The following is a 23,309-nucleotide window of genomic DNA, read 5'->3' on the forward strand; positions in this document are numbered from 1 at the left end:
AAAATGTGTTTCACCTCAGGACAGCTTTAAATTGCATTTTGTCTTCAAGGTACTGTGGTAAATGCTGAAAAAGTAAAGAACAAGAATGTGATTTATGCATAAGTGCACCTACTAAACTGGAATAGAACTCTGTTAATTTCATGTCTTAAAATGCGTTTGAAATGGTGTTTTTGCCAACACAGCGGCATCCACTCTTATCCACCAATTTAATAAAAAATAAGCTATTAGTACACTCTGTGCCCTTCTCCTTATGACAAGCCCAAATTTAATCAAAATGGTTTTGAAGCTGAAAGTATGACAGCTTGACAATCTCAATACGGAGGCTAAGAACAATATCTGTTCTCAGTCAAATGGTAATTTGCCTTTGTGTGGCAGGATGTTTCAAAAGTATATACAGGATAATATAACCTTGTTTCTGGCTCATCCTGGACGCTCTTCCGGTATTACATTCTCCAGTTACACACTACTATTCCTGCAGGCACTTTTGAGTCACATTACAGATGACTTATGTCTATTATGAGAATCATCACTTAAGAACTAAAAAAAAAAAAAAACATTAAGCCACAGTATGACTTGGATGACATTGAACACAAAGACAAAAGCGTATTTGTTTTGACTTAATTACTTTTTGTTACTGTGCAGCGTTAATAAGAACCACGGCGGACTTTCTGTGAAGGACTTGGTGATGAAGGACCTTCTGGTCTAATTATGTGGAAAAATTGTTAACATAAACAAATTAAATTTTAGCATATTCAAGTTTGATTGAGATGACGGTGTCTGTTTTCACCAATCCATTCTTCTTAGAGGCCATTGGGCTTTGGGCTTTTATTGGTTGAATCTTGCCAGTTTGATCGACTGTGGCTTATTGGGTTTGTGTTGAAGCAAGCTGCTGGTCCAGATAGCTTTTCTGCCTGCTGCTGCTTTGTGTATTATCAACACAGTTTGACACATTATAGATTTAATGTAAGTTACTTGCTGGAACTTGAAAGTTCGAGGCACCATGTGGGTCAATCCCACCAGGGACACAAATCAGAGTTATATATAATCTACTGAAACAAGAAAAAAAAAAATCAGTAGTGTGTTAAATGTGCATGCATGTGAGCAGAAAGATTCAGTATTGTGTGAGAGAGTATTTCAGTGTGTGTGCCTTTGGTTTTTGCAACATATTGGGAACCAAATCCTGGGTTTGACTGTTTTTGTGGGAACTTTGTTCACTTCCGGGGACCATTTTGGTTGACCCCACAAGTTCAGACCTCTTTTTGGGGGTCAAGACTTGCTTCTCGAATTTAGGTTTGAATTGAATTTTGGTTAGGGTAAGGGCTATTCAGTAATTTCTGATGGGATTAGAGGTCTCCACAATGGTAGGAAAAAAAAAACTTTTGTGTATTTGTGTGTGCGTGTGTTCCTGTACGGCTGTACTTGTGAGAACCGTTTTGAGTTAGACATAGTGAGGACATTTTGGAGAAGTGAGGACATTTGGGCCGGTCCTCAATAGTTCAGACCTTTTTTGAAGGGTCAAGACTTGCTTTTAGAGTATAGGTTTTAATTGGGCTACGGTTGAGGTCAGGATAAGAATGAAAGCTACGCAATCATTTCTGATGGTTAGGATAAGGTTAGGGGCCACAAAATTCATTATCTCAATGGATGTCCTCAGTATGAGTATAGCCTTTCAAACCCGTGTGTGTGCATGTGTGTTTTATTTTGGTTGGACTTTAAATTCCTTTAATTCGTTTTTAGAGCAAATATGTTTTTACAGATATTCTGTTTTTGAAAAATTTCCTTTTTTTTTTTTTTTTTTTTTTTACTTTTTTGTAGTATTTCTCAAGTGCAAGATTAAAAAAAAAAAATCACTCAGGTAATTGATTGATTGCAATTAATCTGTTAATCTGACACCCCAAACCAAAACAGATACATTTAAAATGAACCCCAAAAGCTCATGTATAATACTGAAACAGGACAATTTTACTTTAATTATCATTATCTTTGTAAATTTAAAAATGATTCTGCAGGCAATGATGTTAGCATTGCTAGTATGTAAGCATCACAGTACAACCCATTAAAACTATGCAGGTATTCTCAAATGTTTAATAATGACAATAAATTTTCCCATGCTTTTACATGCTGTGTTAAACACAATTATTTGACTATATATAAAAAGAAGAAAATGGAGCAGGGCACACAACAGCAGTAAATACCTCTGTAAACACTAAAAACTCATGAATTTTTCTTCATAGCACTTTTGCTTTCTCGCATCAACACAACACTCCAAGGAACAAGACAGTGTGCATTTACTTATACTGTACGCGTCTAATTAAAATATGAAGTCATCACTGAATTCATGGTACGCAGATATTGGATGCAGTGTAAATTTGCCGCACAAGTGGGGCCCTCTTTTTAGGCTGAAAGTGTCATTAGCCCACTTCCTGGCTTGGCTCAGACTGGGGCTACGTCCGGGCGGCTGCTGGGGCGTGCTCCAACCTCGCACGGGTAAGGGGGCTTTTTGAGTGGTGAGGTTATCACAGGTAGTGTCTGTTTATCCCATTCACCCTGGAGAAAGAAGCATATGAGTTGGACACTCGCACTCCCACTCGTCATGTCAGCGGATAAAGCGTAAATGACAAATATGTGGTCAAAAATTTCCAATTTTGAGATGTATTTAAAAAAATACCATCCTTAAGGTCTCTTTTTTTTCATTTATCAGCAGCAAAAAGGTTAAAATTGTACCTGAAGAGTGATTTCGTCATTGCTAACATGTTCTTATCAGACTAGCTAGCTAGTGCATCATGATACACCAGAGAACTTCACAAATACACAATAATGTTATCCATCAACACAAAATCAAGCATACGGCATGTACAAACCTGTAATATTTTTAACTAGTTCAGCTTTTAATGAAATGGTTTCAAGTTATGCCATAAAAATGATGGCAACGCTCCTTTGTTGCGTTTACATGCAAGCATGCTTCTCCCACTGAAATAGGCAGTATGTTAGACTAGATTTTTTTTTAAGCGTATTTTTCACTTGAACAAAATTAGAAGTGGATTGACCTGAACTCAAGGAGAGAATGAGTATTAGAGAGGTTGCAGTCAGGTATTTTGATAACAAAGGTTGTCCACACTTTGATTTCAACTTACCATAGAAATATAAGAAATAGTAAATGTAGTTAAATATTACTGTAAAAATATACTATATGTACAGTTGTGCTCCTGTACAGTACATGTCTAGATTCTACAGTGCATTTTATTCCAGAAAGACAATTAGGTGCCAGTCTAAAAGTTACATTTACACTTGAATAGTTTACTGTCTTTGCAGTATTTAATTTACTTTCTAATTTTATTGTGTTTAGACTAGGACCATATAAGAATAAAATAAACATGTTTTTTGTAAAGCGTTCTTAAAATTTGCTGTGTAAGTTTACATGGCCTAAGGGTAAGACTGGACAATAAATCAAATTTATTTGAATAATCTGTCTTTTTAAAAAGTGAATATTTGAAAATTATAGCTACATCGCCAAATTCAGGTTTTGTAAAAGTGTTGTGGTGCAAGGTGGTTTACAAGATTATAATAAGAGGTTATAATCGTTTCTCGGGGTTTAAGAGTCTCTGGGTCTTTTTGTTCAAGCTATGAATATGTTTACATCGACACTGATTTCAAATCAGTACACATTATTGTCTGAATATTTTTCACAGATTTTTTTTTTTAAGTAAATCAAACTTAAATGTTTGTTAAATGACTGGAAAAAGTCAAGATTTGATTTTTGACCCTATTTCCCAGGTATGTAAACCTACAAGCACATTTTTTTGCCTGCTAACTATTGGTTCAATGTTGATATATACAGTAGTGTTCAGGTTTACATAGTATTGGGATATAAAGTTGTACGATTAAAGAGTTTTATTGTCATATGCATAGTAATACCAAACAATGAAATTCTCTGTTGACGTTCCCAAGCAGACTACATTTCTTAATCGAGGAAATACTAAGGTAGGCAATAAAACAAAACAAAAATTAAAAAAAACTCATTTTAAAAATCTTTCTTGCAAATTACAAATGGTTCTGGTTCCATCTGTTTGCTAAATTGTCTTACTAGTGCTTACAAAGCTGTACTTGGAACTTAAGAATAAGGAATAAACGCTCAAACAATTTTCCATAGACAAGCACTTTTGAAAATGAAAAATTTGGGGGGGATGTTCCTGATATTCCCATTATACCAGTACCTCTCAAAAAGTGGGGCATGTAGGAAAACGTGTACAGTAATGTGTAAAATGTGTCATTACACATCCACGGCACCAGGTAGTGCAGGTCACTTGATTGGCAAAGTCTTTGTTCGAAACTTTTTCAATGCTGTGGACAACAATTTTTTTTTCTAACTCAAATGAATGATTATTGTGATTTACCTTTTTCTGCGGGTTAAAATATTTTAGGTATTGGTGTTATGTTCCGGATTGAGTTACATTTATCACTATCACACATCTATTATCAGCATCAAATGGTTCATTTGGTCAAAAATATTTCTAGTTCGATTGACATGTTGTTTTGTTTTTGTTTGTCCTTTTCAGGCATTTTAATGCATTTTAAGCTATTGTTTTCAGATTCAGAATAAGTTGAAACCCATATACACTCTGTAAAAAGTAATAATTTGAAAGTTGATGCAAATGGCTTATTGTTCATGCTTTTTCATGTTAAAAAGGTTTTAGGTATGTGTGTGTGTATACATACATTATATATATATATATATATATATATATATATATATATATATATATATATATATATATATACGTACAGTATATACACGTTTTATAGAAAATGATCTCATTTATAGTCACCGCAGCAAATTGGTGGGAGCGCAAATTGTTTTCTCTTTGAGAAGCACTAAACTATACTGATCAGGGAATGTGTTTATGTGCTCATTGCAAATTTCACGACCGTGCAATTGGTCAATTTGTTGTGTGTTTGTGAGACTCACAGGAAAGAGGCGCGCAGTGGATTGGTTGCAATGCATGGAGATAGGCGCCGTGTTGTAAAGCGAGTCCAGCACTTGCGTGGCGAAGCCGTCCCACTGCAATCTGGAATATTGCTCTGTCACACCGTCGTCACCACAAACGCATTGATCCTTTCCTTGGAATCTAAAGGATGACACACGAGTCTGGACCTATTGGGAAATGCAGCAACCCGCAGTGGGAGTGAGATTGCACACTACCTGTTAATGAAGCTGAAATATTTGTGGAGGTGATCCAAGTCCACGTGGCTCTTGCACAGTTCCAGCTGAGTACGAGGGTAGTAGTGGATGTAGTTGACGCACATTTCCTCCATGATGCCAAAACCACCCTGAACACTCGCGGAAAACATACACACTATTTAACTTTGCGTGTGTGTGTTTTGCTAAAGGAATGTCGAGAAATGGCTCGTGTTATTAAAGAAATAAAATGCATGAAAGTCATCAATTACTTCTATTGAGAAGCAGTGCGGGGGGGGATGACCCCATGGAAAAGGTTTGTTTTTGTCATGTGAATTGTAATTGCAATAACAATTTTTTTTAAAAATTATTTCATGCAATTTGATTAACTTTTTTTCTGTTTCAGACTAAACAGTAACCCGTATAAACACTGTAAAAAGTTATTAACTGTTTTTGATTTATGTTGCTCTTTTCTTTTGTTAATGTTAAAAAGGATACAGGTTAGGTATACTTATACATTTTTTATAGATAATAAACTTATTTATAGTCAGTGCGTCGGGGTTGGGGGACACATTTTCTTCTCTTTACTGGGAGGGCTTGGCAAAATTGAGATTGAGAAGCACTGGCTTATTCTCAGCAACAAATCAAGATAATATACTAAAAATAACCATTTATTTTAAAATTGAATTGATTTATGTAATTTGTTGCCTGGAATGAGTATTTTAAGCTTGTCTTTAATATTTAATTGACTTCATTTGTTCCTTACAAAGAGTGTGACTAGATTATTTTAAGACTAATACAAATCGAGCAAATCGATCAGATATGTTCGTCAAATTTTCTTGCTACACCAGCAGGTAATCAGATTTGTTTGAACTTGATTTACATTAAAGAATGTGTGCATTTATCCACCACTAAGAAGGTGTATTTTTCAGCGGTGTTAAATTACTATATTCCTTAATTACCTAAAGTAATTACTTGTTAGCCCCTAGAGTAGTAATCATTCAATTGTATTAGTACCTAAACTAATAGTTTACTTTTTAACTAATTTATCAATGTCTTAATTCTACTAAATTGACCAGCGAAGTACCTGATATTGAATGTCTGAATTGGGAAAAAAGAACAAAAAATGGTAAAAATATGTCTTTTGCGTTGAATTAATTAAGATTTAGGATTTGAAAAACGGATAAAAATGAGTTCTGTATTTACATTTTCAAGGAAGATTAGGTTTAATTTTACAAGATAATCAAAGTTTGAAAAAAAAAATAATTTGAAAAAACGCGACACGACCAGTCTGACATTTTTTGCTGCTTTTTTTTCTTTAAAGGTTGACCCACTTTTTTGTGTCATTTAAAGGTTTGTGGCGAGTAGCAACCCTGCCATGCAGTAAACTATAACCATATCTACCTACATGCAGATTTAAAATATAGCCCCATACGATTGCAAATACAGCTGTGAAGTGGCAATTAAGGCTATTCATACTTGTGAATGTCACATGATATAAATTGTGTTCCCATCCAGCCTACAGCCTTGCATTTCAACCTATGTCAATTACACAGTACAGGAGAGTGCGAGTGGGAGTTTTCACTTGATTACAATGAATATAGTAGATAAAATCCTGAAAAATACTCTGCATTGGCATACAACTTTGCTGAATCACACTAACAGCTTTGATTTACTAAATTAATTAATAAAAGATGTATTTAAAAAAATAATTGCATCTTATATATATATATATATATATATATATATATATATATATATATATAATAATTCCTCCCATGAAGCAACATCTGTAAATAACATTGCAAAGCGGTGGTTTTTTTTCACCACAACCACAATAATCGAATTGTGTCCTGGATATCTAAAAGCAGAATTGCTGATGTAGCCTCACCACCCTGTGCAGTATTAAATAGGAGTTAGCCGCATTTGTCGAAATGCCAATTGCATTTGTGTTCTAAATGGCTACTCACCACAGTGGGCCTTTCCCTCTCTTCTGTGTTATAAGTACACTTTGTTATTAGGACATCACCCTGTCAGAAGAAGCATATCATGTTTTTGTTACTATCTTTTAATACCCCAGAAAACAGTATAGTAAAACTAATAATGTTCTGTTATGCCAAATGAAATCCCATATTGTGAAAATATAATATGGTAATGTAAAAATGTATCTGTATATTCCGGTTTTTTTTTCTTTATGAAAGTAAGCAGTGTCTTCATACTCACCGGTAAAACGTTTACCATCTTCCTCAGAACTCGGATAGTCTAGATGAAAAATAAAACAGGCAGAAAGAACCATGTATGTTTACTTATATCAAAGTGTTTGTCGCACAGCCATGTAACTTCACCTTACCAGTCTCACAGAAAGAGATGTATTTGTTAACTCAGTCAATGCCAGGGACGTATTTTCACATTTTTCAAGAGTCCACACATTTAATCCAAATATTTACGTCTCGATTTAATACTTAAGTATCTGGGATGGTCTTATGTATCAATTTAATCCTTAAATATCTGGGATTAAATGTGTCGACTCTTAAACGTGAAAATACGTCCCTGGCATTGAATGCGTTAACATACACATCTCTTTCACATTTAAGAATCGTTTCAATACTTAAGGATCTGGAATTCAATGTCTGGTCTCTCAAAATAACGTGAAAATAAGTCCCTGGCAATGAATGACTTAATCATAAAATGAAAAATAATAGAATATGGCAGAACAATATTGTACTGCAATATCTTTTGTCTTTTTCTTACAGTACGTTACAAGGAGTACTTGACTTAATAATTCATTAGTAGACCTGATACTGTGTGTTTAAAGTAGACTGTCAGAGCTTTGAAAAATGAATGAGTAAATTCCCCTATTTCCTTGTTTCTCAAATTGCATTTATTCAAGGCTCTGGTGCAGAAGACTAATTTTCAGCAAGCGGCCTTTCCGACCTCGGACGGCGTGCGTAAGCAGCCTTAATTTTCCTAATGAGGCTGATTGCAACGACAGAAACGCCGCTCAGGTGGGTTGAATGACATCAACAATGGCAGGAGATGTTAGAGGCAGAAGCGGATGTGCCTCTGCGTCACGCTCGTATGTGGAATTTATCCTCCTTGCGATGGTGATACAAAGAACGTTTGTAGTGTGTGCTTTTGCTTCTTGTGATGTTGAAAGCTTCAGCATATGTTGTCAGAAAGATTCCCGTGGAGATTGTGCTGACTATGTTTGTAAACAATACGATTCCAAGTACTTCTGGGTGGCAGAATGCAACATGAACTGACAATAACTTTTTTTAACCCAAGTTTTAATAAAAACTAAATTCTATTATTTTACCCCATAATGCTATGTTCAAATGTATTAGTAAATGAATACCTTTTTGACCAGTTGCAATAAAAAAAAAGAACATTAGTGAAATTAACATTGGATGACTTTTAGCAGTACTCCAGATGCTTTCTGATTGACACCCAGAGAGTGCCTGTTGTTTGTTAGTTTTCCAGTCAAATGAGACAACACTCTTTGAGGTACTTGAAAGCTTTAACAGATGCAACCCAAGGAGGTCCTCACCCTTACAGCCATCTTACTGAGCTAAAACCTCACTTTATAGGACAATCACATTAAATTCAATGATGAAGCGTTTTCACAAAATCAGGCTAATGTCTCAGATAAGAAAAATATTGATGCATTCTAATTCTACACTGAATCCACTTTAAAATGATGCATAATACATTCAGAGCATTCATTTTTTCAGTGTACTTGATAATTTTTCAATTTTGGGGAGTGGACAGACGTGGTCACGTGATTGAGACATTAAGAAATTATATATTGATATCGTGTACTTTTCCTTCAAAATGATAAATTGTGACCACACCCCCAGATCTGGTGAAACATAACTCTTGCAAAAGGCTCTTAGTTGTCACTCACTTGGTAGTGTGTGCTGAAGTGCTGGTCCTCCTGCACCACCTCCACCTCGTTGCCCCCCCTGACCAAGACAGTGCGCACCCCACGGCCAGCCAAGTGCGTGTGCAGCTGCGACGCGAATATGAAGATCCCGCCCCGAGGTAAGGCCTATTAAAGCAGGTAAGATGATCGTTTTATCCAGCAATAGATTCTGCCACAGCAGTAAAAAACACAAATTGTACTGCAATAAATGACTGAAAACAAACGAATGTAATAGACAAAACGCAATGAATTAACAAGTTAAATACAACTGAACTCTACTTAAATGTAATGAATTATCACTAGAGTGAGCTTGCATAGCACAAATGTTTGTCAAACCATACTTTGAAAACCACTGTACAGTACAATGGTGTTCTTACAGTGCGTGTACACTTGGAAGTGCAGTAGCCAGTGAGATAGAAGGCGTGTTGTTTCGGCGGGACGGCCATGATGGGCGTGTAGACCAAACCCAACTCCATGATCCCGGCGTCGTACCGCCTCAGACTCGGGGTGTAATGTAACCTTATCCCGGATGAGTCACGTCTGCCTGCACGCAACGACGTCTCCGATCGTTATTGTGCTTTACGTGCGGTCCATTTACCCCCTGCAACATATTCGCATGCTCGCAGGGCAGAATAATTTGAGCAGGATATTCATAAGCATTCATGAGTAAATGATTTAAGGCGGACGTTGTTTCTCTCTCGTAGATTTGTTAGAGGGCGTGCGGCCAGGAATGACAGCAGAGGAATCAAGATGTCATAGACTTGAGGCACAAAAAGATGTCATTATGACTAATTCTACACGGTAAAAAATGTTGATGTAGCTATTTTTTTTATTTTTTATGGTTGCACAGAATAAAATCATGTGGATCCAGATATATATTTTTAGGTGAACGTATATTCTGCATAAATGGGTGGTGTAGAAAGTCCATTTAAAAGAAAAAATCAACATTTCCTCAGCACACATTGAAAATCAATAGACTCTGAACACCAGACTTGGAAACTAAACTCATAGAAAAAACAACTCAGATTTGGGAACAAAATTTGTAAATAAAAACTACGAAGAGAGCTTGACGACACTGTGTGAGCTTGAATTGACGTTCTGATGACATGTAACTGAAAACTCAGGGCGCAAATTCTTTCAGACATCAATCGTATATGACATAATAAAGCACAATTACTGACAATGGCAACTGTATAAAAAAGGTACATCAAGGATCAATGCATTCACAACCAGTAAATAGAAGACCTTAGATGACAGATATCTGTATAAAATTGACGAAAATTACAATTGAAAATGACAAATGCATAATTATTTAGCACTGATATGTTTCTTCCTTAAGGTATCTGCTTTTGTACTTTAGTTTGCTTTATTATGTCATATAGGATCGATGCTTGTATTTTACATCAAATTTCTCGGTGGCACTGAGAAACACATCATTTAGTCAAGATTTCAAAACATCATTTCAATTCATACTGACTTTCTAGTTTATCGATTCCAAGATCAGCTCCCAAATCTGAGTTAAGTTTCTCTCTTCGAAGTTAGTTTCTGAGTCTAGTGTTCCAAGATATGTTCTAGTCACTGTTGTTACATTATCCACTTCAGTGGCCTGACTGCTTCTGGTTTCACATTTTCTGTACTCATGGCTAAGCACCCACAGATTCACTAATTCACAGTTTGTGACTATTTTTACCAGTATTTTTATTTTATTTTTCATTTGTGTTTACTTTTGGCGGGGTTTGCTTTGTTTCGAGGGAACTATTTAATGAGCAAACACCTGTTTTTCACTGGAATGTATATTTGAGATTTACCAGCTTTTTCTTGTTTTGTTTTTGGGGGAAAAAAGATCCCAATGCATTGCATAAGCAATGCAAACCTTTGGCTATCCCAGTACCTATCCTCAAATAGCAGAATTGTATTGTTGTTGTAATACAGCAATTCACCAGAAGTTGGCAGTCCTTTGCTGCTGGATGCCCTTTTTGCCCATGAATGACAAGAAAAAGAAAAAAAAAGAAGACAAACTAAGCAATGATGATAAGAGGGTTTTTGTCCGGCATTTGTCTCTCACCGGCAGAGGTGGTTATGCCACTGGTGCATCATTGACCATGCCCATTTTGGCAACGAACAACGGCCCAATAAAAAAATTTGAGTTGGGCATGAAGTGACAATGGAAGCATGGGTAAAATAAAAAGACGGACTGACCATAACAGTCTGGTTCAGCTTGAAAAATGGCAGATTTCCGATGACGCAAAGTGGCTCAAGATTCCTAAAAATGAGGGACCAGCGATATTTTGTAAAATGCTTCTTGACAACTAGATGTCAAGACATTGTTTTGTTGTGCAAATAGATCCATGAGATGATCGTGGAACACATGAGTTTGTCCGTCACTGTGCTGATTGACATCCTCCCACATTAGGAGACCAGAGTGTGATTATCACCACCACCCAGTACATTTGTTTGTCTGTCAACAACATTCAAACGCCACGTTAATGTTGTTTGTGGAACTGGCTGAAGGGGTTGTAACTTATGCTGAGGCACACCTCCCGGAGGTCTGCATCATCATAACAATTCAATAATATACAGTAGTGGGGAAAAAAAACTTGAGCATTTCAATGTAGCACTGTACATCCATATTCTGTGTGCTTCGGCCTTCACTGTGTTGACTACGGTAATACGGTACAGCTGTGGGAGTCTTCGCTAACAAGGTGGAGAGTCCTAAAATATGAAAAAGACAGAATATGTGAACGTGGCACTGAAGGTCACATGAGGAGAGCACACCGTATAGGCTGTAATGACAAGCAAGTGTGGCCAAGATGAAAAGCGTCATCTGGAAAATTCAAAATGAATTGCTCTGTTGGAAATTAGCCCGCAGCTTCTCAAGAACACTCTCCCGCTGCTTGTTCGTGTGCGTGCCTGTATGTGTGTGTGCGTACCAGATATGAGAAGAGGGTTGTGGTAATGGACTTCCAAGCGAAGGAACCTTGAGGAACCTGGCCCACCAATAGGGAGGCCTGCGTCAGGTGGGTAGTAAAATGCCTGGAAACGCACACATACAGCGCGCGCACACACACGGGACACCTTGTTTGAAAAAGGCATTCACATGTCTTTGCTAAAAGCTGAGTGAAATGTGTTGAGCCATATGTACTGTTATTTTCTAATGTAATTATTGTATTTATTTTCTAGGGACAAGCATTGCAATTTAAAAAGTATTGTTTTCAGATTCATAATAAGTTGTAGCCCGTATACACCCTGTAAAAAGTAATCATTTGTTGAAAGTTGTTTTAAATGGCTTATTGTTCATGCTTTTTCATGCTAAAAAGGTTACAGTTTTAAAAAAACTGAATATACACATACAGTTTTAGGTATATGTGTGTGTATATATGTATATATATATATATATATATATATATATATATATATATATATATATATATATATATATATATATATATATATATATATATATATATATATATATATTTATTTATTTATTTATTTATTTATATATATTTTCATATTTTAACTAAAAATTAAGGCTATAGGCTATATTTGCAAATACTTGCCAGGATGCCATTGGCTTCTTTTCAGTTAAGATGGTAAGAAGCTACCCATAATGTGAACCAGCCCTATTTTTAAACTGTGAGCCTATATTTTTTTATTTGAAAGAGAATAAATAGCCTTTAGACTTCCCATGTCCGTCTTTGAGACAAACAGTGCCAAACACAGATCTTGAACAGCGAAATTAAACACAGAACACCATATTAGGTATGTTCTGTTATACCGTCATGGGAAATGCTGCCTGTTTGGCAAATCAAATATAAAATCCAATTTTTCAAAAGTATAAAAGGCAGAGCCACATTTCGACAACGCAAAATGTGTCTCTGCCCAGTTCTTCATGATGTTCCATGAAAAAAAACAAAAACACAAGCCTTTGGGGTATCCACGTCACTATCGTCGGGAAATCTTGATTCAATCTCAATTCATCATTTAATTTTGCACCAGATGCAACCCACATGCTTTTTGCTGACCCAATTGAAGAGTGTTATTTTTATATATTTTATAATGTTGTTTTCCTTATCGGCAAAGCAAAAGAATTTGAGGACTCGCTGTCTCCTCAGCACGTACACACAAAACTTTGTGTTTATTTTTGCAAGGTCGCATTTCTTTGTGTTGTGCTGCCGGGGAGAATTGAACAACGCTATTACGAGGTGATGAAAGAGGCCTGAATATTTCCCACCTAATCTCGTCTTCGCGGCTCACACAAGGCAAGGGAGGCATCCCGCTTGTTGTTGTTTGGCTGACACATAATCCAATCAGAGAGCAGCTCGGCTGGGGAGCGCAGAAATATGGTGACAGGCTCCCCCCCTTCCCCTGTCCTCTTTGTTTTATGTGACACCCCCCGCTGCTTGCTGGCCCACTCAGCTGGTAGCTCCATAGCTTCAGTTAATTGCACCAAATTTCACCTATTTATTACTTAAACGGGTCGACTGCAACAGTTTTCAATCATTTAGATGTGTCACACCACAATCTTTACACCACTATCTTAAATTCCCTCCAAAAATCTTGCAAGACTTATACAAAGTCGAATAAACATTACAAGAAATTTGTGTAGTGATCCTAAGTAGAACTTTTGTGATGTTAAGTTAACACTGTGAGAGCATAGCAAATCACTCACCACAAGTCTTACAAACCCTACGCACCTTTTTCGGTTCTTCTGCAAGTCTTGTGAGACTTGCCCAACCTTTCAAAGCTTCTGAGACTTTTCATGTATGTCATTTCAAGACACATTTTGATACGCTTCAGTAAATTTTATGAGACTCCAGTATATCTCATGAAAATCTTCCAAGAACCCACCAACTTTTGACAGAATTAGGAAAATCATGTGAGACCTAAACAAGTCTCATGAGATTTCACCAAATGTGAGGCTCAAGTTTTATGAGGCCTTAGAAGGTATTGCGAGATTCCAGCAAATCCTGTGAGATGTGTGCAAAGCTTCCTAGCACACCCTGTGAGACTTCTCCAAATTTTATGAGACTCCAGAAAATCTCAGTGACACAACAGTAAATGTTGCAAGACCACAACAATTTTTGATAGAATTTTTAAAATCTGACATGACCCAAGCCAGTCTCTCGATACTTCAACAAATGTGAGGATCTTTACTTTGATTTGATCTTTCACAACTTTTAACTGTAATTTAATCCAAGATGTTGAGCAAGACCTCTGCAAAATGAAATTCATGGGACTCCCAACAAAACCTGAAGGACCTCAAGTCTTATAACACTTCAGCGTTATTTTTTCTGACCTTAAGAAAGTCTGTCAAAACATTAGCAAATCTCATTAATCCTCACCAAATTTGATGAGCTCTCAATACATCTTCCTAAACTTTTGCAATGCTTGCCAGAAATTTGCAAGCACTGCACTGTGTTCTAAACCAGTCGCAAAGGATCTTAACAAATCTCATAAGACTTCAATAAAGCTTCAGCAAAACCTCTGCTCAGGAAGAGCTAAATCTACATTTGGATAAAAAAAAAAATCAAAACAAATTCAACAGAGGGTCTTTATCAATTGTGTACTGTTGGGTTTATTGCCACTGGAGTCCAAAGCCTATTTTAAACCTGTACCTGTTGTATCTGTTTCAGTTTGTTTTTCTCTTTGTGCGTGCGAGGCTATGCAAGCCTTTGTGTGTGCCTGCTTGCATGTGAATTGTCTTCCCACATACCGACTGGCTGTACACCCTTAATAGACTTTGTGCAGACACATCCAGGCTTTCACATTATTTGAGTAGGAGTCAGTCTCCAATGAATACAGTCGAGGATTGCACCAAAAACAAATCTTACAGAATTCCAAGTTCTCTAATTAGGTACTTGTGTAAAGATGACGCTTCTGTTGTTGGGGGAGTTAGAATTCTGGGATTCTCGTAGCTCTTCAAGGCCCTGCTTTGTAAGTTTCTCCCTATTTACGAGGAACGGTGGAAGATTTTTTATGACGAGATCTCGCGAGATTATAACATCGCCTGATTTCTCGTCCCTGCAGAGCACAATATCTTTTTTGTTTTGGTGTTTTTGGGCAGTGGGGTACACAGGGGAATGCGCTTCCTGTTACTGCTCTGCATGACAGTAAAACATGACTCAGAGCAGGCTAAGAAGGCCAATCAAATTAAAAAATAAACCTTACTTTAAGAAATAATGTATGGCCACGCAGAATGTTGCGACAAAGACTGATTTGACTACTTCTACTGTACAAAGTTTTACTCCTGGAATGAGTCATTATATAAACAACACAACATTGTTCTGAAGTCACATTCAATCGCAAGTTGACTGATGCACACTTTGTTTTTGAAAGCTTGACACAGTTGCCGTTCCTACTGATCACTTTTCAACGAACCAAGCTGACTCAAACAGGTGTCCTGTTGTTCTGATGTACCTTTGTTACCTTGGCCAAAATTAATGTGGAGATGAACATTTTTTAACTGAAAAAGTGGTGAGTATATAAAATAAAAATATAAAAGTTGGTCAATCGTTATTGTGGAAATATTTTCAAATTTGTTTTTCACCGAGGTTTACACTTGCATGCTGTTGCATAGTTGTTTTTTTTAACAGTCTTCTCAGTAAAAAGAAAACATTTTGAAAACAGGGAAATTTATATTAGGCATGTTTTTACAGTATATTAGAAATGTTGTGTCTCATCAGCTCCCTACTATTCAGCATAAGTATATCGACATTTTAATTAATCAAATCACTGCATGCATCAGATCTCATCATACCTCAGCCCCCATGGCCCAGGCGGCCAGAACGTGCCGGCAGAAGTTGAGTTTAGCCGGTACCATCTTGTTATCGCAAGAGCCGCTGTACTGGGGAACGTCGCGGTCGTCCGGGGAGCATTCAAACACTTCGATGTGATGCACAATGGCCTCGTTCCCCGAGGTTATCACCGACTCGTACTGAAACAGGAAAGAAATTGTCACTTTACATAAGCCGTAGAATATTAGCGTCCAATAGTATCGCTGTGAGCCTGTCTTCAGCAAAACTAGCAGTTACAGTATTTGACTGTCAAAGTGTCAATATTGCAAAGCATGTTGTATTCAAGCAGACAGATTTGCCCAGGAATGCAATTTGTGGTGTTTCTGCATTTGCCTTGATGTATGCTCCTTCCTGCCAAGCATGACAGTCCATCTGTTGTTTGCTTCCTCCAGATGCTACCCAAAAAAGCCGCAATAATTGCAGCTTGCGCACTATCTCCACCCCTCGGTACCCCCTCGTACCATGACGATGTGATTCTCAACCATGTTTTCAGGCAGCTTGTGGATGGAGCACCAGTAGGTGGTCTCCTGAGTGGGGATGATGACGTCGGGCGCCAGCACGTCCAGCGTCTGCACGTCAGGGGGCAGCGTGGGGGCCGGCGTGTCGGGGCGCAACATCAAGATGCGCTGAATGCCCGTGTGGATGCGGGACAAGTTCAGCTTCTCCGGTGAGGCGAGCGGTTCATCCAAGAGGCCGTAAATGATGTGCACTGTTCCTTCCTGAGAAAAACAAAACAAAAACATTATTAGACTGCTAGAAAAATGGAATTGTGATTGTTAGCTACAATACTAGTTTTAAATGAATGCTTGATAATAGTCCTTTACTCATGTTTTTTCTAGTACTCATATTGTATTATTTAGAATACTAAACTGATTTTGGATGAGAAATTATTGCATCTGTTTTAATAAACGCAATTTAGAGATAACCATTTTAATTATTATCGTAACTTGGGATTAGATCTTCCTCCAGAAGGCCCACAAGCTAAAATGACCGCAGTTTGACACCCCTGATTTAAGCAGAATAAAACTCAAGTGGATAAGAGTGCATTAAAAAAAAGATGCCATTCCTTATTTTATCAAAATAACACTTCACAAAAACACAAAAACAAAGCATTACCTAGCATTACCTTGCAAACCCCAGTGGGTCGCCGCCCCACAATTTGAGAAACACTGTGTTAAATGAATACAAGTTTTGATATTTCTAGAAAACTGTGATTTTTGTTCTCTTGCAATATTGCAATTTTCATTTGTAAACTTGTTTGTAATGTTACCAAAAATATGCTATAGTGACACAAAAATAGCAGAAGTTACACATAGTTGCAGCTATATTATATAAGTAAAGAGTTGCAGTAAAGCAAAATTTGTCATAGTGTAATGAAAAAAGGCATATTAATTTTTTGGCAAAGTTGAAATGATGCTAGAATATTGTAAAACATAGAGTTGTAATATTTTGAGAAAAATTAATTTTACTGAAAGACAACTTTTTTTTTTTTTTTTTTTAATCATATTATGAGCACTGTAGTAAGGGTTGACGAATAAATGTTGTATGACACCTGAACTCCAGTTATGGGAAGTTAAAAGTTGAGTTCATAAATGTGAGAGTGCGTGCAAAACAAAGCTGTAATATTATTAGAAAATATTGTTAGGCAAAGATAAGAAAAAAATGATGTAATTATTACTTGCATTTTATTTTTCTTGCATAGCATGTTTTCCGTAAGATTGCAACTGATTTCTCATCCTATTCTGGCTTCATCTTAAACAATACCTCAGTGGTTTTCAACCTTTTTTCATAAATGACCATGTTCATCCTTTTTGCAAAGGAGTCACTAAAATTGAATTGAGCAATATCTTGCTTCATGTTTCAGTTGTTTTGCTCTTAACTCGAAAAGAAAATCCTACATTTCCTATCATGGCATTAAAAGCATCAAATTAGATTTGCTGACACCTGCAGAAGACCTATGAAAATCTTAAATACCTCCTGAAGTGCCACATTTCCCCAGCGGCAAACGTAGCCCCATTTGAAAACTGCTCCTTTAGCTAATAGCGTAATTTGGCTGCTGAACTAATGTACATCTCTCTGGAGTTGAGTAATGTCACCTCGATGAGGTAGTCTCTGGGGTCACATGTGCTAAAGGGTCTCTTGAAGAGCAAGTAAAAGCCTCCGGACTTCCATTTGGCTTCTATCAGCTCGTAGTCTTGTTGGCTGTCTAGCGTCACTTTACCCTCGCTGTCGCTCCAAGCATCCTGAAAGGAAACACATGGAAAACAAGTGGAGAACATTAGAAATGACGTCAAAGCGACTTTAATACAGTATACTATAGATTTGAATGACTTTGTACGCCCATGAAGATTTTTTTAAGCAAGTTCATTGAAATGTGCATCTCATTATAGTTATGGCTTTATTAATTCATCATTACAGTGTGTGCTTAGGAGCAGCTGCGTCCGTCCGATTGTGTTAAATTTCGCACATTTTTCCTTCTCATTTTAGTCCGGAATAGCACCCAAGATCTATTGCTATACTTGTCTGTGCTTCTCTTATGTAACTCTGCCCAAATATAACAGCTTGCGTACGTCTCATGATCCAACCTTACCTCTTTTATGTCCATCTAAAAACATGTGCACAAATATAGTTGTGGCAGTCATGCATTGACTGTTCTATTTTATGTTTGGTTACTGCTTCAAATTTTGTCTCTGAGAAAATGTGTAGTCTCCATGATGTGGCATTTGCAAAAATGTTAAAAGGTAGATTTTAGAATCGTCTGAGTTTATATTGCTCTTTTATACAGTATCAATCAAAAGTTTGGAAGCACTTCCATATTCACATGAGATTTAGACTATTAACGCTTGATTATGCAAGGTGTGACCTGAAAGTTGTTCCAGAGCTCACAAAGCATCATACTCATCATAGAGCTGAGAAAACACCAAGATGTGCAAATCTCTAACTGTGCTTACTTTGAAGAATCTCAATTATAAAAGGTTTTGTGTTTTAATTTAGTATTGTTGATTTATTAATCCCGTCAATATTCCTTCATAATCTAGATGACTGAAATCAAATGGGAATAAAGGCACTTTATGAGAGATTTTAACTTGGTTTCTACTTTCTGCCGGTATCAGCAAATCTAATTTAATGTCTAGTAATACCATGGCATGAACAGTAGATCTTAAATTTAAAAGAAAATTAATTGGAACACGTAGCAACCTATTGAAAAACTGTGGAAACCCCTTTGCAGAATAAATGCACAGGTTATCGTATACAAAACAACACATTTTATGAGATTATTTTGTGCAAAACAACCCTGAAATTTGGGTCAAGTTGACTGAAATATTGAATTGGTCCTTTACTCACCCATAGTTTTGCTATTTTTAGCCCAACTGTTTTTAATTGCACATTTTTGGAATTGAATGAGTTAATTCACTATTCAGGAAATTTCAAAATACAGTGGACTCTGTGTTACAGCGTCCCTGGCTTAGGTTTTTTGCATGTTGCGATGTGGAATACTACGGTTTTTCATCCCCTCCCTTTTCGGTATTTTCCCGGCTTTGTGACAAAAACAACTGTCATGACCCTAGGGTATTGGCTGTATTTGTGTTGTTTTGTTTCCCTCAGCAGGTGCTTTTAGGTGATTGCATTTATTTTCTGTTGCCGTCACATGATGGAGATGCTGCTCTGCTATTGGTCAGCCTCACTCATTTCAAAATGGCGGACTTGTAAAGCTTTGTTCTAACGCGAGTGATTACAAAACCCTATTTATAGTGCATTTTACTGCTTAATTCAAAGTTGAAAGGGTTAACCATGGGTCCCAAGATTGCTCGTGATGTTAAAGAGAGGATTAAGAAGATGATTTATAAGGAAAAGACGCTGGAGAGAAATACGAAGAAGGTAGCATAACCTAGGCCAGGCTACCCTCACTAGGGAATATGGGCATAAAAAGCGCCACTCAAAGATAAATAAATCTTTTCTATACTTTTTATTTATGATGTTTTCTGTTTGTATACGTGCATATTATATATACGTAGCACTTACTAGACTATTTTTTAATATGTATAATCAATTTTGATGTTTATACCTGGGGTTCCAAACACATTCGCTTTTTAACATAGGTTTGGCCTGCCCATCATACGGTGAATTCGCCTTACGAGCCCAGCCGTGGAACGGATTAATCTTGCAACACGGTGGCCCATAGTATGTTTTAACTATAATCGTAGGTGTCGTTATCATTAACTTATTTTACGTGGGGGGGGCACTTCTCTGGAGGTTGCCATGTCTGCTATAGCTATGGAGAGCAGGAGGACGAGCGTTTATTGCTGCAGTTACCGTAATGCCCATAAATTACACATACTCCCTGGGAGTATGTGTAATTTTTTTCATGTGCCTGTGGCAGTTTTAGGGGTATTATGGTAAATGCAGTAATAAACACGCCTCCTCCTGCTGTCCGTTGCTAAATCTTACACGTCACTTTGAAACTAAACAATGCGGAGGGTGTTTTTAACAACAACAATACTGCCATGATTAGATTGGATTAAATATAATTCAAGTGTTCTTGTGGCAACACTGAAAAAGAATACAATTAAAAGTTTGGCAACAGAAACAGTAGATTTTTCCTTTATACAGGAGAGCAAATTAATTGGAACATGAAGCAACTCTTTGACTTAAGCCCATCTTGTCCATCAAAAATTATAACTAGTCGAGTATTTGTCTCATTATGCTGAATTTTCTTGCACAATGCTGTATGTCTTTATTTTTGTCTGCCGTTATTTTACACACATACAGTATGTATTTTCATTAGTGATGCAATTTTCCAGCAGAGGAGCCAGAGATAAAATAGATGATGTTACACGACCCATCATCTGCTGAATAAAATACGCCTGGAGGTACCATTAGAAATGTAGCTCCAAAGTGTAATAAATCAGACACTGATGGGATAGCACACATTTTGAAAAATTGTTTGGAATCTCTGGTCCATTATGTCATATAACAATCAACTTATAGTGTATTTGTCTTGCAGGATTGAATGTCAGTATGAATAGCTATTTGTCTATGTATGTCCTCCGATTGACTAATAGACTGATATATGGTCTCAGAAGATAAATAATGAAGATTAAAGGATCTCATTCAATTCCCGACTGATTAAAGCATTGATTATGAGGCACGTACAGTCCAACTGTATAAATCATTTGCACTTGCAGCCGTCCTCTAAACGTGTCTGCGCGTTACCAGCAGCGCTTGAAACTGTGGATGAGCACAAGTGATGACGGCGGCGCTGTGCTGAGACCGACGTCCTCCTCCTTCATTACTAGGGTGTCATTTTATGCTCTCTGATGGCCTCCGGCGGAGAGGTCACGTTTTTTCGCAACTGGCCCCATGAGCGCCTTGATTTGTCTCAAACTATTACACACAGCATGATGGAGGTCTGCTTGCTGCACCAAGCAACCACAATGTGACACTTACTGACAAATAACAATCAACAAACTCATATTGTAAAGCTCATATTAATGAGCCCAACAGCAGAATTATTTACCGCTTAGCTAACATCCCCTTGTCCTAACTGTTACATTCTTTCATTGTTATACACTTCACAAATGAGGTAGTCGCGAGGTAGACTTGATCGGAGAGACTCAATACTGTATGCACAGTACTGAATATGCGCCGTTTCAAACGTGTCATTTATATATATTGGGATAGATAGATAGATAGATAGATAGATAGATAGATGGATAGATAGATAGATAGATAGATAGATGAGCTGATTTTATTAAATAAAGGCAACTGCGCTATGTATATACAATCAGCTCAGTATAATCATGTGACATGGCATCACAAGACAATCAATTTGATCACATTTATTTAAAAATGCTGAACAAGCGATATGGATGTCTTAAATTTTATTTTGACAAAAATTCATATGCTCTTTTTTTTCTGTTTTTACGACTGATAATTGCCTTTGACTTTCCTTTTTCAATTCTGCTATTACATTAACTTGGATTATTGGTTTTTTTTAATTATTAGTTTATAAAACATACATTTATCCATCCATTTTCTATTGCTGCTTTTCCTCACTAGGGTCGCTGGCGTTTTGGTGCCTACCCCAGCTGTCTTTAGGCAGTAGATGGGTGACATCCTGAAACTTGTTGCCAGCCAATCGCAGTATTTAGTATTTTTTTTTCTTTAAGTTTATTTAATGTCAGAAAACATGGCAGTCCAATATCATGAAATGTAAAGATTTTTTGTTTTCTATCTTGTCAATTAACTCACCCCAAAGTAACTTTTGCTTCCAGAGTCCCAAAGCAGCAATAGATCAGCATCAGTCAGCTCCCCTCTGTCGGACATACCCAGCACCACACCGTGCTTCAGCTCGGCCACCTTCAGCTGCATATAGATCTCCTGGCGAGCGTAGCTGATGTTCCACGCCAGCTGGAGCCGACCGAGGGGGTCCAGCAGCACCCTGAAGGGCATCGGCAGCGCGGGCGGTGAAAGGTTTGAGGACTTCGAGTCCGGTGGCGACAGCTCCACCACTGTTACGTGTGAGGGAGCCTGGTAGGAGGCCACCAGGATGACCATGAGGGCGGCCAGAGCGGTGAAGTACATGAGAGTGATGTCCTGGAGGCGGAATTCTCTGCTCAGGATCCTCATGTCCAAAACGAGTGAGTCAAGTCTATCAATATTACACTAAAGTATATGAGATGCAACTTCCAAAAGGTTTTCGCAGGTCACGGAAGCTGAACAGTGTCTCTAACTTGTTGTGAGTATCATTCCTCGCTTCATCTCAACCGCTCGTACCCAATCTGTGCTTTTTAAGAGTCTCCTCCCTCAGCGATTTGTCTGTTTTGATGCAGACTAATGCTATTATTTGTTGAGCGCAATTCAATTGTGTCCCAGAAGGCCTCGGGTCAAACTTGATGGTGCATGTCTGCCATACCCTAATTGGTACAAAACCTACCATGGACACTATCAATGACAATCATCAGCATGAATGCTTTGTTCTCTAAACAAAATTCATATATCACATATTTCCTTTAAGAAAAAAAAAAAAGACCTTTTGGCAATGTTATTTAGTTAGGCACCAAGCATTTGTGATGCCATAAACATCTTAATGCTTTTGTAGCTTTCCTCAAGCTGCCCCCTTGGGCGATAAACAACCTAATTGGCCTGCCAATTACGGGTAGATGGACAATATAAAATTGCCTGAAAAGGTTAGCACATCCTCTGAGGGAGCATGTGTACGTGTGTAACAGGTGACCACGTCCTCCACCTCAAATAAAAATACTTGATAGGAAGCAAAATAACATACTGTACATTTCATTTGAAAATTAAATAAGGTGTGAAAAATGTTCTTATGGGATAAACAATCAACGCGGTGAAAAAAGAATAGTGTGAAAAAAACATTTTTTGTGCATTTTTCACTAGAATGGCACTC

At 37.3% G+C, this 23,309-nt stretch overlaps 1 protein-coding gene across 1 annotated transcript; it reads right to left on the bottom strand.

Annotated features, from left to right (window-relative positions):
* Positions 1-1,959: 1,959 nt before the first annotated feature.
* dbh (dopamine beta-hydroxylase (dopamine beta-monooxygenase)) lies at positions 1,960-22,546 on the bottom strand. The gene is made up of 12 exons (XM_088434177.1): positions 22,148-22,546; positions 17,992-18,138; positions 16,357-16,614; positions 15,859-16,035; positions 12,029-12,131; positions 9,476-9,642; positions 9,081-9,224; positions 7,400-7,438; positions 7,147-7,206; positions 5,201-5,328; positions 4,967-5,126; positions 1,960-2,547 (listed from the first exon to the last, which is right to left on the bottom strand). Exons 1-12 carry the CDS (start codon positions 22,523-22,525, stop codon positions 2,434-2,436), a joined length of 1,875 nt encoding a protein of 624 aa, XP_088290303.1. The 5' UTR covers positions 22,526-22,546; the 3' UTR covers positions 1,960-2,433.
* Positions 22,547-23,309: the final 763 nt, after the last annotated feature.

This window comes from Hippichthys cyanospilos, chromosome 15 (genome assembly GCF_059441005.1).
Source record: "Hippichthys cyanospilos isolate Australia breed blue-spotted pipefish chromosome 15, RoL_Hcya_1.0, whole genome shotgun sequence".
Taxonomy (NCBI): Eukaryota; Metazoa; Chordata; class Actinopteri; order Syngnathiformes; family Syngnathidae; genus Hippichthys; species Hippichthys cyanospilos.